The following is a 9,824-nucleotide window of genomic DNA, read 5'->3' as shown; positions in this document are numbered from 1 at the left end:
CTCCACATTATGGAGACCCTCCTGCGGTCCAGACTGACTTTCAGCATGTTGCTGTGTGCTGTACCACTCGCAGGCTTCTCACTTCAGCGTGCTGCTGAGCCCAGGACCCCCTACATCATGGTGCACCCTAATGCTCCACTTGGGTCTGCAAGCCAGCCAAGCACTTGATACTGAAATAAAGTATATGGATTTGTGTTCTCTGCTCACACATCCGGTGATAAAAAAAAAGAAAAAGAAAAAAAAAAAAAAAAATATAGGACCTCTCATCTCTTGTTCACCGGCCTGGGTGGAAAGTATTCCAGGCTTGCTATTTTGTCGCCGCTGTGGGCTCGGACTCGAACTACTGAAATGCTATTGGGTAGGGGAGGCTCTTTGGAGGCTGGGGTGAGGATTTCTGTTGACATGCCAGAGTCTACGCTTTCAGTCCATGCGCCAGGCTTGCTCGACGTCGGCCAGGAAACGTCCAGGGGCGGCTTGGTCCTGCCTCTGCTCGGTGTTCCAGGTGAGTTCTGGAGAGCGCGGCAGTCTCTGTCCGAGAGAGGAAAATCACGCGGTTCCCACGGCGGAACAATCTGCAGAAGAAAACAAGAACCATGATCTGAGAGTGCAGCAAATCAACTGAATTCGTTCATCTACATGTCTGAGCAAATAAAAAAAAAAAAAAAGACAAACAAAAATTAAAAGCAAAAAAAACAAAACAACTTTACTTCCAAATGAACAGAAAAGGCTTCTCCATACATTTAGAACATTGTACATATGGCAGCTTTCCTTGTCCTACAAAGAAGGGGTCTGGATTACTAAATAAAGTGAATGCTACCCCAACAAGTATTACTAAATAATAAACCCCTGATGACGTTTGTGTAAAACGAAACATGTAGGGGGAGCTTGGCTGGCATGGTGCTTGTTGCTGAGGAGGATCCGGCGGCCATCTTTTTGGAGTCCAGAGCTACTGATCTGCATACATATCGTTCCATGCTGTGTTTTACTGAATAATGTTTAAGTGGCCAATTTTACTTTCAATAAAAACCTTAGTCTGATGTACTATACCATGAGGAGTCTCCCTTTATATCTCTGATCTAAGGTCTGTCATTCACTGAGACTGGCCTGCCTGATTTGGAAGATGTTTGGATCTGGGATCGGCTCCACATGAGTGATTGTTTATTGGGCACGCTTGACTGATCTCTGTAATGGGGGTCTGTCAGATCAGGTAAGAGGCTTGGACACCTGGTGTTTGCTGGTGGTGGCTTCTGGATTCACAAATTACAATTTTTAATCTGTCTGTTCCTGGGATTCCCTCTTCATTCATATGTGTGTGGACTTCTTATGAACTTTTACTCCACAATTGATTTTTTGTGGATTTTAATATCAAAAGCCCTGCATGTTATTTTAAGTATTACTAAATGTAAAACTTTATGTAATGTTGGACAGTTGGGAGGGATTAGAACCAGTCAGTTTTTATTGCCGTCTGTGACCCTGTTAAAGAGATTTTACCTCTCTAATTGTCCTGCTTATTACCATTAAAAGTTAACGTGAAAAAGTAAAAGAAAATCCCAAATTTTGGGTTGTCCCCAAGAGTGCTGACCGCCCACAGTAGTCATGGAGTATGTAGGGATGTCAGACATTCCTACAGGAGGCTTCCGTGTCCCAAGAGAACTCCTGTGGAATGACATCGGCTGAAGCTGATTCAGCAGTTACATAAGGGTTGGAGAATGCAGCCACAGCCCATGGCAGAGGAGAGGAAAGCGTATAACACTCTCAGGAGTGATAAATGCCACCGAGGCTTCCATAGGGGGCAGCGCTGGAAGAACCAGAGGGTAGGACACAAGGGATGCCAATGAGCATACTGTCTTCTTTAAGACATTTTAATGGCTTTAGAAACTTGAGGGGACCTCTAGAGAAATTAGACAAAGTCAGGATTTCAGGTTCAGAGTAGGGATCAGTATCTAGGTGGCGGTGGTACACCAAACACACAATTCTGCATTTTGGCTGCTATAAGCCAGCTAAGGCCTTGCTGACGTGACCGTACCATAGCGCACCATCCATGTGAGGGCCGTGCTTAGCTGCACGAGGATACCCAGGTGTTTAGTGCACCCCCATTCATTTCAGTTGGGATGCAGCCACTGCACAAATTCAAACAGCCATGAGAGTGTACGGCCCCAAATGCAGACTGAGATTCACATCCCACTCCTACTACAGCCGCCTTCAGGCGATCCCTGAAAACTCTTCAGAGAAGCCCATCACACCTCCAACTAATCTTTGACCTCTTTTCCATCAGCTCATTCCCCACAGAATGTACCACCTGCCCCACCCTATTTTAGATTGTAAGCTCCTCTGAGCAGGACCCTCTAAATCCACGTATTTTATTGTATTGTAACTTTATTGTCCCCCTTTATATTGTAAAGCGCTGCATAAACTGTTGGCGCTATATAAATCCGGTATTATAATAACATTGGGAGCAGCGGCTGTGTCTGGGCAGCCAGGGCTGCTGTTAGAAAACACAGGGCCCATACAGCCAGTGCTTCAGTTATGAATGAACACAGTGAGTGATAGGTACCGATCGCTCTGTGTTCATTCAGGAAAGGAAATGGCTGGTAAATATGGCATTTTTACCGGAACCTTCCCCCACTCTCAAACTTGAAAGGTCCATTTGTGTGCTAGTAGTTGCCAGTGGGAAGTAGAGGAGGGAAGCCGGTAGCACTGTGGGAGTAGGGGAGCTGGGCAGCAGGGGGAAATGTATGGTGCACAAGAAGGGTAATCGGTGTGGCAGAGAGAACCATACAAGGGATTGTTTCTAGTAAATTGTCAGACCCCCCACCGTACCGATCACCCTCTTTGCCCACATCCAATTCACTCAGCTGCCTGGGCTCCCCTGCTGGCCTGGGCCCTGTACAGGATTGGTGGTACCCCCTTACCCATGGCCCAGTGAAAAATTAAAGGAGACTAAACTGAAATGAATGGGACTGCCTGCATGGGAGTGATCGAGAACCTGTACATCCCTCCAGCCCTCAGATGGGCATATGCTGTAGTACTCCCCTGTGAACAAGGCCTAACAGGGGAACAAGAAAATTGAGAGCCTAGGTGATGTGTAAGGGTGAAGATCTCAACAAACCTGTTCTTCTTCATCTGGCATCTCAGGGGTGGAAGATCTAGTATCTTCGCTCCAGGAGAGCACTCGGGTCCGGCTGTGGACAGACAGGCATTGGACAGTGCTGTAAGGCTCTGGGTTGTCGGCTGCAGCAGATGACAGGGAAAGTGGGACGTCGTTAAGGCTTTGGAATCGGATGTCTGGGGAGGGCATCTGCTGAGATGATCCCTGGCTGTTCGGAGGCTGTGGTGTCCAACGACCATCTGATTTGTTGGATGATCTGTAAAAAATAAAAAAGTAGTAACAATGCCTAGTTTTTGCTCCTCTGAGGTAGAACATTGTCATAAAGCAGTCTCTAGCTCTGAACTCCAACACAAGATTAGCACATACCTGCTCCCTCGTCGCTGGGGCACAGCAGAAGTTGTCCATGAATCCCACCGGGAACGTTCCAGCTCCTCAAATTTGCTGTGTCGGTCTTGATACACATCATCAGACAAATCTTCCAGCTGAAAAATACAGAGCCAATATATACAAATTCTGACACTGAACTCGCAAACCTTAACTGCCATATCAGAGTGGGGTCAGCAGTCTCACTACAGAAATCCATCCACAACGGTCATTAACCACTTGCTGACCGCATATATATTTAAAGTAATGCTTTAAAGCAGTAGTAAACCACAAAAAAAAAAAAAACCTTCTCCCTGCAAGTTAAGAGCGTAACGTGCAAGTATGCATCGCATACTAGCACATTATGGAAGACTTACCTGAAAACAAAGTCCTCCAGCGTTTCGTTGTGACCGTTGACACGGCTTCCTGATTGGCTGACAGCCGCGGGAGCCAATGGCACCACGGCGGTGTCTCAGACAATCAGGGAGGAGAGTCCGGACGGCTGAGGGACTCGTGGACATTTCTGGAGAGAGATGGGGCTCAGGTAAGTATTAGAGGGTGCCGAGGGGGGCTGCTACTCACAGAAGGCTTTTTATCTTAATGCATAGAATGCACCTTCATGACCAGGCCATTTTTTTTGCGATACTGCACTGCGTTAATTTAACGGACCCAAATAAACGTCCTTTTTTTCCCCCACAAATAGAGCTCTCTGTTGGTGTTTTTTAATCACCTGTGCGGGTTTTTTTTTTTTTTTTGCACTATAAACAAAAAAATCCACTGACAATTTTTGGGGGATCTAACTTTTTGTTATATAATTTTCCAATAATAAAACGTAAGAAAAAATTGGATTTTTGTACTTCCTGTAAAATCCTTTTCTCCGAGTACGACGGACACAGCACTCCATAAATCATAACTAGTGGGTTATATTGCCTCCTCCAGAAATAGGACTAGGCAGAACAAAAAACACCTGGCTACGCCCATGGGCCGTCCTCAGCTGGTATATAACCCCCCTCGGTTCTAGGTAATCAGTTTAGTAGCAAGCAGAATTAGAAGTATCAGAACTCCATAGAGGGAGGGGCGCTGTGTCCGTCGAACTCCGAGAAATGGATTTTACGTTCATTGACGGACACCGCGCTCCGTAAAAAATACTGCTGGGACGTTCAAAAGCAGTGCCAAAAGGAAAATGAGGGGTGGGGAAAATAACCCAAGGCTAAACATAAGAGCCCCTAACCAGGACACAGGAGCCTTAACCGGGTCACAGGAGCCCCGTCCGAAAAATAAAAGTTTAAAATAAACACCCCTCAAGAGGGAACAGCCCCTCTTAAAACAGCAGCCAGCAAAACTATGTGGCCAAAAGAAGCAGCCGCAGATGCCCAAGTATCTACCTTATAGAATTTTGTGAAGGTACACACAGACGACCAAGTGGCCGCTTGCAAACTTGCGATATTGATGCATAACGGAAGGCCCAAGAAGTACTCAGCGTCCGAGTAGAATGCGCCGTGGTAGGGAAAGGTGGAACCTGACCTTTAATGGAATAGGCCTGAGTCACCGTCTGATCCATCTGGAGAGGGTAGCAGAAGAGGCAAGCCCTTTTCTTGGTCCGTTTGTAACCACAAAAGGCGAGTTTGACCTTCAAAAAGGACTCAGTAGCTGCCAGATACACCCGAATCGCACAAAGCACAGCCAAGGTATGCAAAACAAATTCCTTGGGATGAGCCAGCTTGAGACAAGGAAGGCAACACAATGTCCTCATTCAAATGGAATTTAGTGACAAAGAACTACTTTATCCCTATGGACCACCAAATAGGGACTGCGACAGGATAATGCCACCAAACCGATACCCTCGGGCCGAGGTAATAGCCACCAAGACTGTCACCTTCTGGGATAATGTAGGCAAGGGAATCTCCCGAATATTCTCAAATGGAGGTTTCTGGAGAGCCGAAAGTACTAAATTTAAATCCCATGGCCGCAAGAGAGACCGTACAGGTGGAGCCACATGTCGAACCTCCTAAATGAAGGTACGAACTAAAAAGAGTGCGTGGCCATGGGTTGCTGAAAGATTGCCAGGGCAGACATCTGGCCCTTGATGGTACTCAAGGCCAAGTTCTGATCAACGCCCTGTTGAAGAAAGGTTAAGATCTGAGCCACATAAAAGGATCGAGGATGAGCGCCAATCAACTCACACCAAGAAATGCACAATTTCCACGTACATTGGTATATACTGCTGGAAGACGACTTCCTCACCTTGACCATAGCAGGGATCACTGATCCAGACAGACCTTTATCCTTCAGTACATGGCTTTCAATAGCTAAGCCATTAAAACCAGCGACTGTAAAGCAGGATGGTAGATCAGCCCTTGGGACAACTGGTCTTCCCTGAGAGGAAGCCCCCAGACTGACTGGAAGATTCTCGCCCTTGGTTGCTCGCAGGAATTGCTGAAGAAGCCTGAGCCGAGGAGGATACTGGCCTTACCGTGGCCCTTTGACGCCTGTGGTGTCTGCCAAAGGAACCCATGAGCTTGCCACAAAACTCGGTATCCTCCTGTGGAGTCAAACCTGCATGTAAGACTGTGCAAACAGAACTGTCTTGAAGGTGGATACCACCAGACTCAGATCCTGTATGCAAAATGGGGGAGAGAACTGTCTGTGTTACAGTAGCCGGTGAATCACAGCCTGTGGTTCCTGAAGATTGTCCAGCGGAAGGACCACCCTGGTCAGAATTAGAATCACACCTAAGCAAATCAATTGCTTGGACAGGGATAGGGGGGACCTTGGAGAGTTCGGACAGGAGGCTCCTTTCCTAGACTATGGCAGAAAGGTACTCTCTCCCCCCCCCCCCCCCCCCCCACCACAAAAAAAAAAAAAAAAAAAAAAAAACACCAAAAGGGGAGAGGGGGGACTGTACTTACCTTTTCATGGAGCGGGCAGCGCTCCAGACAGAATCCTCCTCACCAAAGTAGGGGAGCTGTAGGCCAAGGGACCGCTGCGACTCAGACCCAAGCCTGATTGTATGTAACCCTGCGAGACATTTAAGTCACGGGTTAGCCTCTGTCCATGAGGCTACGTTGCGGCCGACCTAGCGCATAGCTGCAGTCTGCATGTGCTCGCTGGCTGGGCAGGGGGGAACCACTGGATCCTGATTATCCAGCTCGTCGCCCAGCCTGGCAGTTGATTGTAGATCAACCGAGAGAAACAAAAAAAAAAAAAAAAAGATATAAAGGAAGGAGAAAAAAAAACTGCTAGGACCAGAGATCTCAGCCGGGAGCCTAGGTCCTTACTCCTGACTAGACAGATTAAAACTGATTACCTAGAGCAGAGAGGGGGGGTTATATACCAGCTGAGGGCAGCCTATGGGTGTAGCCAGGTGTTTTTTGTTCTGCCTAGTCCTACTCCTGGAGGAAGTAATATAACCCACTAGTTATGATTTATGGAGCGTGGTACGAAAGAGGAAAAATCAAATTTCTTCATCAACTCAGACCAATATGTATTCTGCTACAAGTTTTTGATAAAAAAAAAAAAATCACAATAAGCTCAAAATTTATATCGTCTATATACTATGGGATAGATTTATGGCCTTTTTTTTTTTAACTAGTAATGGCGGCGATCAGTAACTTAGCGGGAGTGCGACATTGCGGAAGAAAAATCTGACACTAGGTGACAGGTTTTGGGGATCAGTGACACCAATACAGTAATTAGTGCTAAAAAATATGCACTGTCACTATTTAATGACACTGGCAGGGAAGGGATTAACATCAGGGTTAAATGTGTCCCTAGGGGGGAGGTGCTTTGACTGGGGAGGAAGAGATCACAAGACCTCCATCTTTCCCTATCACAGAAAGGCTGATCTGCCTCTCCCAAGAACGACAGTCGGGTGCCAGGGAACTGCGGGTCTGCCGGAACCGCTGATTGGCTCCCGAAGTTTTTCAACCACAGCAGGAGCGGGTCGCCGGAGGCGCACGTACCCGCCCTAGACCCAGTGCACAAAATTACGTACAGGTACGTCATTTCGTGCAGGAGGGCCGTCCTGCAGCAGTATATCTGCATTTGGCGGTCCAGAACTGGTTAAGCCACTGTTCACAATGGTTCGACTTGCAAATTCCAAATCACATGACAAGCCGCAGCCTATTGTCTGCAATGGACCTGTTCAAATCAGCGCAACAGACTTTGCGACGCAGCACTGATTTGAAAAAAAGGTTCCTGCATTATTTTTTGCAGTTTCAGGTGTGACTTGCATAGACATCTGTGCATGAAGTCACATATGCCTCGTTTCCACTGAGCGGATCGGTTCGGTACGGTACGCTATTTTGGGTGTTTCCATTATGAAAGTGGCCCATACAACCGAACCAAACCGCACCATTCCTGGTCCTGCTTCAGATGTAGGGCCATAGGAAATGGTACGGTACGGTTAGGGCGGAGCTACTGGCGTCACACAATAGATTCCACTGATTGGCGGACAGGAAAATGTCAATGCTCACGTCAAATGAAAGAGCAAAACAAACACCTCGTTTGGTGTAAACCCCGCAAGGTCCCTGGTGGCCCGACTTGCAGTGGAAACGCTCACCTGAATAGACCGGACCATTCTAACCCTCCCAAACTGTACCGACCCGAACCGTTCCGCTCAGTGGAAACGAGGCAATAGATGTCAGGAGAGTCTCACCTAAAATCGTGCTGCATTTAGTGTGAATGACAGCTAAGAGTTGCGTGGATTGCGGTCCAAGCAGAATTTGGCACTTGTTATACTGGTATAGCCAACGAGTATCCACAGAACCACCCAGTGGCCTCTGGTTGTTTCTCTCTTGTGATTTGCTCTCTAGGAAGGACACTGATTGGTTAATACCATTTTCTGTGACATGGAGTCACACTCAGTTAGTGACAAGGACTTCTATTGCAAACTAAACTTGGTTGGACAATGGAAAATGTTTGCAGCCAATAGGAGGCAGGGTGGGCAGCTCACCTGTGGATCCACATCCAGCAGATCTTTCTCTGAAGAATCCAGCACTCGCCAACTGGAAAAAAAATAAATACATTTTCCTTTTAAAAAAATGTTCCAGCTTTACCACCAAACATTTTATATAAGAATTCTCTAAATACCCCGAAATCAGAAGAAATGCTGCAGACAGAGGAGAGACGGCTAGGTCTGAAGGTTCTCATTTATCAGGGTCACCCCATAGTTCAAAGTAGTCACAATAAAATGATTCTAAAGGCAAAAAACTTTTAGAAGAATCAAACATGTTTTTCCCTGCTCTGTGCCATGGTTTGTGACAGTGCAGCCCTGATCCTCCTCTACCCGGGTCCTCCGCCGGCGCTCCTGGATCCCCTATAGCAAGCCGCTTGCTATGGGGGCTCTTACTTGTGTGTGGTCATTTCTGAGCCAGCTGCGTGTTCTCCAATCCGCCCCCTGCTCCCTCGTCACTAGCTGTGACTGACAGCAGTAGGAACCAATGGCTCCCGCAGCTGCGACTGAGCCAATGAGGAAAGAGAGAGCGCGAGAGAGCCTATGCTCTTGCGCACATCGCTGAATCGAGATCGCGCTCAGGTAAGTAAAGTGGATGTAAACCTCATTCATGAAATCCGACCAGGCCACACATCTATAGAGTTTACTTATCTCTCTTCAAAGCACTAAGTTCTGTGTCTTGCTGCTGCTAACTTCTTACAAGCTCTCCCACACAGGAGATAGAAGCAGCTGGAAATTTGTGTCGGGGAGGGAACTTGGATAAGCAGAGAGCTGACCTGCAAGTGTCTTCATTCCTCTGCCTATGTGGAGGGGGGGTCGCCGCCTTTCCTCCAATCAGCTCACAGTGTATACCCAGACTCCCCTCCCACTGCTGAAACAGAATATATAAAGCATATATCTAAAGAATATAGAAAGCTGAAGACAGCAGATATACAGGTAAAACATGTAAGGGGACTTGTTTAATCTCCGAGTATCATCTGAGGCTGTTCTCTTCACTGAGTATATTTGAGGGTTTGCATCCACTTTAAGGGGGGCTCAAGAGGGAGCTATTTTCAGGGTTTTTTTTTTTTTTTTTTACACCTAAACCCACAACAGTAAAAATCAGTATGCATGTGCAGTAAAGCATGCTTGTTATACTCACTGTGGAACCTTTAATCCTTTGCATTTTGTAAAAAGGCTGTTTGATCCTCCCCTTCTTCCATAGTTTCCCAAACCATATCCTGATAGAACAGAGGCTAGGGGGCACTCTGCACATGCTCAGTTTGGTGTGTATTGCTAAGGGTTTTTTTTTTTGGGGAGGGTGCATGTGATCTGCAATCAGCACTGTCCAGACAGGGGGTCAGGGGTCCTGCATCTTCATAGGACAATCAGGACAGAATGAAAACTCCTCCTTCAAGC

The 9,824-nt window shown here is 46.9% G+C and overlaps 1 protein-coding gene across 1 annotated transcript in view; it reads right to left on the bottom strand.

The window, feature by feature from the left end:
• Positions 1-221: 221 nt before the first annotated feature.
• LOC309556172 (KAT8 regulatory NSL complex subunit 1-like) overlaps positions 222-9,824 on the bottom strand; it is a 134,120-nt gene continuing 124,517 nt past the window's right edge. The window contains exons 10-13 of the mRNA XM_082258532.1: positions 8,427-8,478; positions 3,476-3,591; positions 3,110-3,365; positions 222-572 (exon numbers count right to left, since the gene is read on the bottom strand). Of these exons, the coding sequence (XP_082114658.1) occupies positions 264-572; positions 3,110-3,365; positions 3,476-3,591; positions 8,427-8,478 (733 nt within the window). The 3' untranslated portion in view covers positions 222-263. The remainder of the gene's footprint in view (positions 573-3,109; positions 3,366-3,475; positions 3,592-8,426; positions 8,479-9,824) is intronic.

The sequence above is a fragment of the Pelophylax lessonae genome, assembly GCF_965119305.1.
Source record: "Pelophylax lessonae genome assembly, chromosome: 5".
NCBI lineage: Eukaryota > Metazoa > Chordata > Amphibia > Anura > Ranidae > Pelophylax > Pelophylax lessonae.
The sequence above is the reverse complement of the archived record's forward strand: the minus strand, read 5'-3'. Positions and strand labels throughout refer to the sequence as shown.